The 11986-nt window shown below is 37.4% G+C and overlaps 3 protein-coding genes across 4 annotated transcripts; 1 reads left to right on the plus strand and 2 right to left on the minus strand.

The window, feature by feature from the left end:
- Positions 1–516: 516 nt before the first annotated feature.
- Positions 517–3633, plus strand: LOC113783356 (F-box protein SKIP19-like). Of its 2 annotated transcripts, XM_027329469.1 has the most exons (3): positions 517–981; positions 2309–2921; positions 3279–3633. In XM_027329469.1, exons 1-2 carry the CDS (start codon positions 593–595, stop codon positions 2913–2915), a joined length of 996 nt encoding a protein of 331 aa, XP_027185270.1. In that variant the 5' UTR covers positions 517–592; the 3' UTR covers positions 2916–2921; positions 3279–3633. The 2 variants fall into 2 exon arrangements, with proteins under 2 accessions (XP_027185270.1, XP_027185269.1); XM_027329468.1 differs by having other exon boundaries at positions 2309–3596.
- Positions 3634–4621: 988 nt separating this feature from the next.
- LOC113783061 (small nuclear ribonucleoprotein-associated protein B') lies at positions 4622–7561 on the minus strand. The gene is made up of 2 exons (XM_027329083.1): positions 6564–7561; positions 4622–4975 (listed from the first exon to the last, which is right to left on the minus strand). The coding sequence occupies exon 1, from the start codon at positions 7433–7435 to the stop codon at positions 6584–6586; it is 852 nt and encodes a 283-aa protein (XP_027184884.1). The 5' UTR covers positions 7436–7561; the 3' UTR covers positions 4622–4975; positions 6564–6583.
- A 3272-nt stretch (positions 7562–10833) lies between these two features.
- LOC113783703 lies at positions 10834–11469 on the minus strand. The gene has a single exon (XM_027329911.1). The coding sequence runs from the start codon at positions 11327–11329 to the stop codon at positions 10985–10987; it is 345 nt and encodes a 114-aa protein (XP_027185712.1). The 5' UTR covers positions 11330–11469; the 3' UTR covers positions 10834–10984.
- Between the last annotated feature and the right edge of the window lie 517 nt (positions 11470–11986).

Raw genomic sequence — 11986 nt, forward strand, 5'->3', positions numbered from 1 at the left:
GATGGACTGAAGTATTTTTTAAGTGCAAGGTCAGGTTCTAATCCTTCGCCTATGTTCTCCCACCCCACTTCACCTTACCCATAACATATTTCTAGGCTAGAACGTTGTTATATATACATATACATACACATATACACACACACATATATATATATATATATAGTAAATCTTATATACAGCGACAGTTTATATACAGCGACCGTTGTTATCGTTTGATTCATAATATGTGTGTAAAAGCTGAATTTCAAATTCAAATTTTACATAGTTATTATTTATTCAATACTGATAGTGTATATATTGTCAACGTAGGAAAATTAATCATATATATATAATTAGATTAACTACTTTTGCCCCAGTAAAATTAGTCAATGTCATGTACATTTATGATTTATTCTCTCAAACAACATTAAAAGCTTTAGAAAAAAAAAAGAATAAAAGATCCTTAAACCAAATCGAAATGTTAGAATATTCTAAAATATCGATCAGTCAAGACTGTTCAAAAAAAAAAAAAAAACTAAAACAATAAGACTCCACCTTTACTGACCACCGAAACCCAAACTTCATCAAACCCTCAAAATTTTCAGAAGAGGAAATGGGTGGAAAGGGAAAGAAGAAGAAACCCCGCCCGAAGATCAAACAAGTATGGCGAAGAAAAGACTCATCGGCAGCATCCACGTCATCGCCGCCGCCGCCGCCGTGGGCGGACTTGCCGCGGGATATAACGGCGAATATATTGCACCGGCTGGGTGCAATTGAAATGCTGGAGACTGCCCAGAAAGTGTGTACAACTTGGCGAAATGTGTGCAAGGATCCTGCCATGTGGCGAGAGATTGACATGTATAATTTGGGGGATCTTGGTTCTATGCCTTATAACTTGGAAACCATGTGCCGCCACGCTGTTGACCGGAGCCAGGGCCAGTTGGTTGCTATAAATATTGAGTATTTTGGTACTGATGAATTGCTTGAATATATTGCTGAAAGGTATATTTTGTCTGATTCAGCCCACTTGCTTTCGTTTTTCTACTTTTAAGTTTGAATCGGGGGATTTTATTTTTCCGATTATGTGTTTGTGGTGTGTGAACTCATTTGCTTATAATGCTACTAATGTAGGCGTATGAACAAACTTGACAAATGTAGTTTATGTCGAAATGTTACCTTTACCTAGGATTGAAGGGCCTAAATAATGTTCAGAACAGAGTCATCTTTGTACTATGTATCCACTTGTACATCAAATTGACAAGCTGTCACACAATTAACGTACAACCAATGAACTGTTTGGTGTATAAATAATCTTTGAACATTTAACAAATGGTGTCTGCTTCAAGCTCTACATGTAACATGGTCGTAGGGTAGTAATTGTTGAAGATTCTGCGCCGATATAACTTATTGACAAATTAGATCCCATGTAGGCTGGTTAGTTGATTTGTTTCAGGGGTTGTACCTTTCCAGCACAGGTGATGATAATAGATGATTTGGATGGTTATCTATGAGACCCTGTTTATACTATCATTGAACTTTTAGTCCCCGATAGAATGGTGTTACACGATTCCTCCACTGGTCTTGATGGGTGAATATTTTTGGGAGCTTAGGATAGACTTATTTTGAACTGAATTTGTATGATCATTTCTTGTCTATAATTAGTTCTTTAAAAATACTTTAGAATTGAGTGTTGATTTTGACTTGATAATGTTGTCAAGTAACTGGAAGTGATACTCTGATATTTTGCATTTCATAGCATGATGAAAGGTCTCCGTGTTCCTCTATAGTGTAAGAGTAGGATATTACTGTTAGAAAAAATATTTTTGCCAATGAGGCCTTAGTCTAGTGGTTAAGGTTAAGGTCCCAAGGATTAGACGTCCTGGTTTCAGATCCCTCCTCCCTCCACACTTCTTAAAAATCTTAGCCTCTCCTGCTAAATTTTTCCTTTTTTGTTGAAAAAAAAGGTCCTCTATGTTCTTATGTTAATGTGTTTGATTTACTTTCAGTCTTAGTTTTAGGCTTCAAAGATGTTTGCTGGAGCTCATACTCGCATCTCTGCCACAATTGCTTTTTGTATAAATTTTCATTTTCCTTGCGATTGATGTTTAGAGAGACAGACTATGTGTCGTGTGCATGTCTTCCTTTTTATTGTCATTGAAAGCTATATCAACTATTAACAAAGGTATAATCTTCTAGGTTATTTGGCTCAACCCTTATGCACTAAACCAGTTGAATTGTCCTAATATCGTCCTTTTTGCATGGATGAATTGTATCTTTTTCTTTTGTTGCTGGTTCTTTCCATCCTGAGTGTTTTCGCATTATTTTTCAGATCAGGTCAGCTCAGACGCCTTAAAATTGCGTGTTGTTATGGTATGTGTTACGAAGGTCTGATTGAAGCTGTTAAAAGATTTCCTTTGTTAGAAGAGCTGCACCTTATCTTTACAGAACTGTCGAGTATTGAAATAGTCGGTCGCTCTTGCCCTTTGTTGAAATCATTCACATTGAACCGCACTGGGCGTAGACATCCACGTGAGTGTGATGAGGAGGCTTTTGCCATTGCCAAAACCATGTCTGGGTTGCGCCATCTTTCGCTTTTTGGAAATGAGATGACAAACGAAGGTCTGCAAGCTATTCTAGATGGTTGCCCCCACTTGGAATCACTAGATGTTCGGCAGTGTTTTAATGTTTACCTTAGTGGGGAATTAGGAAAAAGATGTGCTCAACAAATTAAAGTTCTGAAGCGCCCCTATGACTCCACTGAAGGTTATGGATGGGATTCAACAATATATGATGATGACTCATTTGATGGCTACCCATCTGGATTTTCCGATCTTGATTTTTTCTCTGATGATGATGAATTTTATCTTGATTATGATGACTATACTCGTTGGGATCCCGAGGACTCTGACCTTGAAGAGTTGTTTGGATTCTACTAATGGATGGTGAGAAATGCTTTAATATGAATATGTCGCATGTAACTATTTAAGCTCTCTAGTTTCAATTTGCTTTTAACAATTCCCCCGGTTCTGGAAGGCAATGGCAGGTGAGGGAAAGGGGATTGATTACCTAGATATTGTTTCTTTTAATAAGAATTCACTTTCTACAGATGTACTTGTAAGATTTCCAAAACACTGGCATTTTGAATGGGCAAGAGCAACTAGTTGTTGTCCAGCTTAAAGTCCGTGCTTTTGGATAGATACTCTCTATACGAGCGAGCTCTGCCCTTACTATTCCCAAAAGTTAATTGTGCTTGTATTTGGGCAATGACATCAGAAATGGCATTTGTTTGGTGCTTACAGGTTCTTGTCAGCTGGGGCCTGTCAGTCTGCGATGCCACCCCATCTACTGAAGCTCTTAGGAAGAAGGTTTCAAAAGGCTGCCTTCTTTTGTACCTTCCTTGGCTTCTCGTTGACTCTGTTGATAAGCTGTTCGTTTGACTTTTATTGAGAAGGGGTGCTTTTATGTAAATAGCTGTATTGTGTTGCATTTTTTTTTTTTGGGCGGATTTGGGCCATGCATTGGAACTGCTTTAAGTTGGAATCTCACACCTTCCCCATTTTCGTCAATCCCTTCAACTCCCAAATTGTTAAAAAGAACAGTGGCCTGTTTGGGACGTACGTCTACCAGTAAACTTTAGGTGAAAAATCTAATTAATTATTTGGGTTTTTGGATAGGAGTTTTTGAACATTTGCTAATCTCATTATACGGAGTATTCCTTAGGTAAAACCAATCACACATCATGTTCTCTATTCCTTTCACTCGTTTCTAGATCAGTTTATTTGTCAATATATTGGTTAAACAGGTGCCAGCAAATGGACCAACCGTGGATGTTGCCAACCCTACCCTAGTCCAGTCCGATCAAATCCCATTATCCTCACAAATGTTCACCCTCCCATATTGGAAGCCTCTGCTTGCCTTGCACAAGCTTAGATGGGGAAAGATGAACATGATCCAATTAGTAACATGCATATCAGAAAACCCACTAATTCAACCACTGATAGAAGGTGGAAAAAGAACAAATGGCATGATAAGACGCCTTATAAACTGACTTGTGATTTCAGAAGCACGACCGTACAAGTTGAATACATGAGAAAAGCCAGCTCTAGCCACCTGCTTCTTAGTCAATTAAATTCGCAACAGATGCACCAATTTGCGAGTTTCTAAGGAACTTCCAGACAAGGTTAGTATGTAAAGTTTCCTCCTATCCTTTTAAATACGAGGTGACAAGGCTTGCAGCTTGAGACCATTTATTGCACTAAATATTCACCACCGCATTGCAGATTCAGCTTTTCGAACACATGAATAGAAATTTGATTAAATGGCCAGTGATAAAAATTTTTCTGTGGCCCTTAAACATACATGCCAAGTACAAGATGAAATCCAAAAACTATATCGAACAATAGAACCTCTCTCCTGCCAGAAAGACATTCTAACCTGCAATTCACTGACAAGTCAAGATTCAATAAGGTCCATTTGGCACATGCCCATTAGCAGTGCGATATATAAAGATATACAAATCAAGTTGCATCCAGACAAGGACAATTCACATTGCTCCAACTCACTTGGGCAATTTCCAATTTCTATGCCAACTTTTTCCAACATTAGCAAAGAGTAAAATGAGAAAGAAGAAGAGATGGACGGATAGAGAAAATGAACAAGGATAATACCTCCACATACTTGGAGCTTTTTCTCATTTCCAGTATCACTAACTCCACAGAAAGAGAGAGAAGGGGAGGGAAAGAGATTCTAATATCAGTCAGCATCATATGTACTAAAAAGCCATGGAACGTACATCAAAAATTCTAATCAGTTGAGGGGACAATTCTGGCAATGGTCACAATGTGCAAAAGTAACATCACAAAAGGAAGCCTCATTAAGGAGAAAACATCTCACAAGTACAAATCACTGGTAAATGCTAACATAGATTATCAAAGGCAGCCAACCAACTACATCCTCTCAGGTGAATATCTGACTTCAATGGCGATCTATAAAATTCCTGCACCAAATGAAGCAGAATCATGGTTTTTACATCAGAAAGGAACTATTTAACTTCATCATCCAACAAAAGCACTAACAGGACAGTAAATGGAATATTAGTGAATATGATTTGCTTTCACTCTACATGCATAATATCAGGCTCATCCAAAATTCAAAGTTGGACTCGTGCAAGAACATAAAGCCATCCAGCAAACCAAATTACAAAAGGAAAAAAGGAATTTATAGTTTTTCCTAGTAAAAAATAACCAACTTAGCAGGTGAAAATAAAATGCTGACCAAAACCATGAATCCCTCCCACTTTGTAGCCCAATAATGCAAAACAATAGGCACTGCTCACTCAACCGCTAAATTTGGATATTTTTTTTAAAAAAAAAGAAGAGATCAGTGTCAAAGTATCAGAGTTAAACTAACATGATACAGAATTGACTCGCTTGTCAGGTCCCAAAACTTGCTCTCAAGAATTAATAGCGCGAATAGCAATTCGTCAAATTTTAACTTGAAAAAAGTTCAAGAAGTAAATTCCTTGTGAAAGCATATGGTTATTTGACTTGCAAATTTTATTGCTTGCTTTCTTTGATGTAGGTCCCAAAAATCTAACACTTGGAACAAAATCTTAAAGAAAAACAAGCACTCAATGCTTGACTTTACAGACAACATGTTACTATACTGGAAAAGGCCCCTTCTTGTGTAGCTCATAGTATTGGATCTTCTCTCTTCTTTGGCAAAATTAGGAAGAAGAGAACATGAATGTCCAAGTTGAAAAAGACACGCAAGCTTTGAAGGTAACAGATACGTTGTCTAAATCAAAATCCTACAAAAGGAGGAAACAATTGTAGATAAAAGAAATTATGCACCTAAATTCGCCATCCCTTGACCTTGTGACCACTTCAATGATCCGTTTTGCAGGTTAACACTAAATATGGATAACTCCAAATTAAAACAAAATTTACAACCATCAAATGGGACCAACTAAATTGTTTTATGGTCCATACAGATTTAATATGAAGACTCTAAAATGCATCGCAACCATCTACGAAGTGCCCACAAGGGAACATTTAAACTAATAATCGTTTTCATCAAATTTTGTAATATGCTTCTAAGGACCTTGAACATGCACATGAGCATTTGACAGAAGATGCACAGTGGCAAGGACAAAGAGTCCCAACACCACAACTAGCACTGGTAATAAAACTAAAGAGAAGACCATATGAATGTTCAATTACCGCCCAAAATTCTATAACTGACGAAAACATTCTTCACTAAATATCCGCATAATAAGCTGTTTAAAGATCTTAATATCCCCCAAATATTGGGTTTTTACATTGACCAAGAAATTATCCAGAGGAACAACAATAAACAAAAAATACAATATACCAATTTGAAATGTAATAACACATAAACCAACAAGCACTAGCCAAAAAATTCCGGTATTGCGTAGACACCAGCAAACATTTGCATCAAGTTTTCAAAATGTGATTCACCAAATTTTCTTATAATGCAATAAGGGGTACCCCAACTTCTGCCGTCAAAAGACTGAATTTCACCAAGCTTCAAATAAGATTATAAAAACCTAATCCACAATGTACCTGATAAATCATATTCTCAACTACTGCTGGTTCTGCGGTGGAGCATTAGGTGGAGGCGGCATTCCTGGACGAGGTGGTCCAAACACACCACCAGGTGGAGGCGGGGGCATACCGGGACGAGGAGGCTGAGACTGAGGTGGAGGAGCTCCAGGCATCCCAGGTCGAGGTGGTCCAGGCGGAGGTGGGCCCCCTGGCCTAAACTGAGGTGGTGGAGGAACCATAGGCCTCTGTCCGAACTGAGGCGGGAACTGCCCAGGCGGAGGTGGGCCCCCAGGCCTAAACTGGGGCGGTGGCGGCATAGGCACCGGCCCTCTCCCCATAGGTGGCATAGGTGGCGGTGGCATTTGCCCTCCAGGCCTCACCACCTGAGGCGGCTGCTGCGGGTACGAAATCGGAGGAGCCGACACCTGAGGAACCGCCGACCTAGAAATCTGCGGCTGCATCATCCCCGGAGAAGGCCCACCAACTCCTCTAACCGGGCCAGCAAGACCGGGCTGTGCCTGAACAAGCGGCCCGCTGGGAACACCACGGCCCGCAGCCCGACCAATACCCGGGCCAGGAATTGCCGAAGCAGCTGAGGCAGCTTTAGCACGAGACTCGTCGGGAGGAGGAGGGCCTTCGACAGTCATGGAAATTACTTCTTCGCCCCTGAGGAGGACGAGGCCGAGAGTGCGGCGATCCTCTCGTTCTTCCTTAGTTTTGGAGCCTTTCGTAGGGGGCAATTTCCGGAACTCCTCGCAGTCGCCGAGGACGAGGTTCATGTGACGGTCGAAAGCCATAAATTTTCCGACCAATTGACGGCCGTCTTGGATGTGGACCCGCATCCGGTAGTTGATGTACTGAAGCATCTTGGAGCTCTTCGACATCGACATTGTTGCTGGGTTATGGCGGAAACCCCCGGAGCTGAAACTTTTGTTCTCGAGGGTTTTTCGTAGTTGTTTGGGGGGTTTGGGGGGAAAGGAAGGGGAGACTAGGGTTTTGTAAAACAAGACAGTAGCATTGGTTTTAGATCAGCGTTACAATTGGGTTTAAATGGAATATTGGCAAGATAATTATGGGTGATTCTCTAATTATTGGAAAGTTTGGAGGCAACAAGCGGAGAATGTTGATCATTTTTATCGGTCAATTTGGGGTTTGGATCCATTGTTTCCGTTTGAGCTAATTACTATATGCACCCTCAGAAAACTTTTCATTATCACTTTGTGTTTCTCATTGCTCATCCACAATCTTCCTACAATGATTTTAGGCTTAATCTTGTATTTATTGACTATGTATACGTTAATACATTTGGATGTATGTTATTTATATTTTAATTTTAATTTGAATTTGATCTTTATTTTGACACATGTAACGTGCGTAAAAAATGTTAATGTATATACATTATCAGGGTATTTAAAATTAATTTAATTTTATGCTAATGCGGTGATTTTGTTAAACATTTAGAGGTTTGATAATACGAAGAATTGAGATTAAAGATTCTCTAGAGATGTAGGAAATTTGGGTGAATTTCAATATTTAGAGGGTTTCAATTGATGTTCGCATTCATCATGATTATCCATCCATACACTAAATAGTGAAAAAGTTTGAAACATATGCGTTGTATGCACTCACATTGTACTTCAGCAAATGAGGTGTTTTATGGTAATTAGGTACAACTATTTGATATTGAATGAAGACTTTAATTATTACACTTAGATTGGGTGATTGAGGAACAATTATCTTTTAGCCTTGAAAACTTAAAAAGACTTACTCTTAACTAGTGAATCAAAATTTGTAGAGTTTAGATAAAACAACCCCTCCCAAAAAAAAAAAAAAAGAAAGATATTTAGAAAGCAATAGATAGTATGAATTATATCTTAGAAAAATGATTTTATACTTTGGGAACTTTATTTCTTGGACTAATTTATATATGTATGTTGTATCATATCTCCTAGCATATTTTACTACAAATTAATGTGCTCAGAACATGCAAAGAGAAACATAATAGAGAAAAATATGGATATTTCTCCATTGTCATTTAGCATAAATGATTTTTTAAAAAAGAAAGTATATCTTTATATAAGATAATAACAAAAACTAACCTTATATGCACTAACAATAAATACAACGCGACTGTTGGGTATGTTAAAAGTAATCAAAATTTCAGTTTATAATTTAAATTCGGGTCAATTATTATCTATCAAATGATAATAATATATACATTATCAATGTATAAAAAATAAGATTAATTATCATGTATCAAATAATAATAAAATTATATACACTCTCAAGTGTATAAAAAAAATTTAATTTTAATAAGAATGGCACTAATTGTGTTTTATCGTACTCTCCTAAAGTATATTCGTGAGACAATTGAACCCAAGCCCGTGACCGAACTTCTGGACTTAGCAGTTGTCCGACGTTACCCCAAGCCCGTGACCTAACCCCCCAAGCCCGTGTCCAGCCCTAAGCCAACTGAGCATGTAAGAAAGTACACTGAGAGGCAAATGCCATGCCACTTGTGATATGGGATTCGTATCCAATTGCATGTGAATAATTTTAACATTATATAGTTAGATAATAGGGTAAAATCTAACTAGCCATGGCCACAAACATGAAACAAAATCAATTGAAAACAGCTTCTTGGTCCAGAATTATTCTGCAACGTAATAGACTTGTGGGATAATTTTCATTTTTTTTAAGACAACGTTGTTTTGATTTTATGATTTTTCTAACCATAAAACTGAGTGAGCACTCGATAACACATCTAAAATTCACCTAATACATATACTAAAATTTATTACCTTTCCTTATATTTATATACTTTCCCTATTTAATCTTACCTACCGTATCTTGTATTTATTTATGTTTTCTAATTAATGTTACATTTTGGAAAACATGATAGCTGAAGAACTATATCTTAGACAGACCCTTGATTTCATACTTACCTATACTTGGTAGATAATTTTTTTTCAAATCACATAGCCTGAATCTATTAATTTTAAGATGATTATGATCTTCACTTGAACACATTAACATATTGGAGTAGGGTAAGAGGTTAGTTATACATTTGATTGCCAACACAATTATGCAGTCACAACCTAGCTTAGTGCATTAACCTAGCTAGTGATTTTTTGATACTTCATTTGAGATTAGGCATTTCCTTTTCCAATTTAGTTGCAGCTAGTCCTAAACACAACATGCTTTATCTCATTATAGTTTCTTTGAGATCTTCCCATTTGTTTTCTGATCAGTTTTGCACAGAAGCATGTGTAGATTTATTCAAATCTCTGAAATTTGACATGAAATTTGGTTTTAAGCCTAAATTACACAGTTTCTGAGCGTTGAAAACTACCACGAGTTTTTCAAACAAATATAACCTAGAGCAAGAGCAATGACATCAAGAAATATTCTGGACTTTTCTTTAATCTTTAATTTTCAAAATTTTGATTCCTCCAAGAATAAAAGGTGAATTGCTATTTTTTCTTTTACTCTTTCTCTTAAACTTTTTTTTCTTTTTGGTTTGTTTCTTACCCTTAATTTGTCGCACCAACTTATATATATGAGTATGGTTATATATAAGTTCGACCCTTGTAACAAAAATGAGGAATAATCCAACAACCCAAATAAGGGTTGGGGCCTGAAGTGGAACCAGGTCCTTTTTTTTTTTGACAAAAAAAACTAGTACGAATGCATCAACTTTGATACCTTGAAGGTGTTACCTTAGCACATGGCACATGCATCCCAATGCCAAACATTATCTTATACCTCTCTTACTCTTCCACTCCTTTTTCACTCTGACCTACCACAAACTGACAATCCGTCGCACATTTTCAGAACACCCCATGTTTTGAAATTGACACCCTCGCTCGATCACCCAATGCACCACCAACTCGTATAGCAGAACAATGAAGATCCATGTGCCCCAAAAAAGAGCCCCAAAAATAAGAAAAAGAAGTAGGAAAAAGGACTAGTAATCTTTTTCCATCTCCAATTGCCCTTTGTCGGCTCATTCACATTATTCTGCTGCAAGTAATAAGTGCTTACACAAGAAGTCCACAACTCGAATTTTCTCCCACTTCTTTCTGTTAGTATTTCGGATGTAACACTTGAGTTTTTGATATTTCCCTTTATGGAAGATTGTCTTAAATATAATGACTTTTCATAGTTATTATTGACATGGTATAATTTGATCGTGCAAGTTTCTAGTGTCACTGAGGTTTTGAGCTTTAATCCCTGTTGTCTCGTGCAATTAAAAAATAAGAATAAGAAAAAGAATCCGAGGAAGAAAGAAAGAAAGAAGGAAAAGTAAATTCATTTCAAAATCTAGGGATGATCTTGATTTCCAAAACTGTATACAGCAAATTGCCATCTAAAGGCATGATTGACATATATAGGGCTTTGGTAAAAAAACCCAAACTGCATTATACGACTTTTTTTTACTAGTGGGAAGTTGACACCAGTCTTTGGCAATCATTTCTTGGAGTGGTTGCAACGAACCTTGAAGAAAAAGCATAGAACTTGTAATAATCTTCATCTACAATGCTTCCTGAGCCAGTTGTGTCAAAGTTCAAGGAATAGCTCATGGGATCGTACCGGCATTGGAAGGATGATTGTCTACTTGTAGAACAAAGCATTTTCCTTTGTTTCTTGAGCTTCCTCATCAGCCTTGACAAACCACAGCAGTTTGATGATGGATTATGATCTGAGGCTGATGAAGAAGAACAAGTTGTGGTGTTGGTTGAAGAAATTGAAGTGATTTTTGACCATATTGCCATCTCTACCATTTGCTTTGCTTTTTTCCTCTCAATCTTTCCTTTTTTTGAGCTTAATGAAGATGTATGGACCAATATGTTTGTTGGGATGGAGCCTTGGAGCCGTGGAGAGGGTTGTGGGAGATTGAAAAAGAGGTTTAGCTAAAGATGTGAACAGGTGGGAGCTGGGGAGTGAAGAGAATAGGATCCATCTTTGAATATATATAGGGCGGTGAGGATTGAAAGCTGCATAGATAATCCCAAAAGAAATAGTTGTATATTCCACTACTTATTAAGATAGAAAAGAGAAAAGGAAACTCTTCAATGGCAATAGTGGGAATAAGAGCTTTCCACGTTAGAAATTCAAAAAGCAAAAGATGAAATTAGGGGTTACATGTAGATAAAGAAGACTTTAGTCTTAGGCATGCATCAAAAGATTTTGTTGCAGACTCATCTATTTTGTAGGATAGGTTTAGATACTAAAAGTTCAAAGAATACATTGGATAAGTAATTATACACTAAAGACTTTCTAGTAAAAGTTGTCAAAAAAAATATTTATACAATAACTACACTTATTCACTAGACCTATTTCGCCATCAAAAGACTTATTGGGGATAAAGCTCCATTAGCAAATGATTTCTAAATGGATCCTGAATTGATTTTAGAAGGGAAATTTCGAGTGTGTTTCGA

Source organism: Coffea eugenioides, chromosome 9, assembly GCF_003713205.1.
Source record: "Coffea eugenioides isolate CCC68of chromosome 9, Ceug_1.0, whole genome shotgun sequence".
Classification (NCBI taxonomy): domain Eukaryota; kingdom Viridiplantae; phylum Streptophyta; class Magnoliopsida; order Gentianales; family Rubiaceae; genus Coffea; species Coffea eugenioides.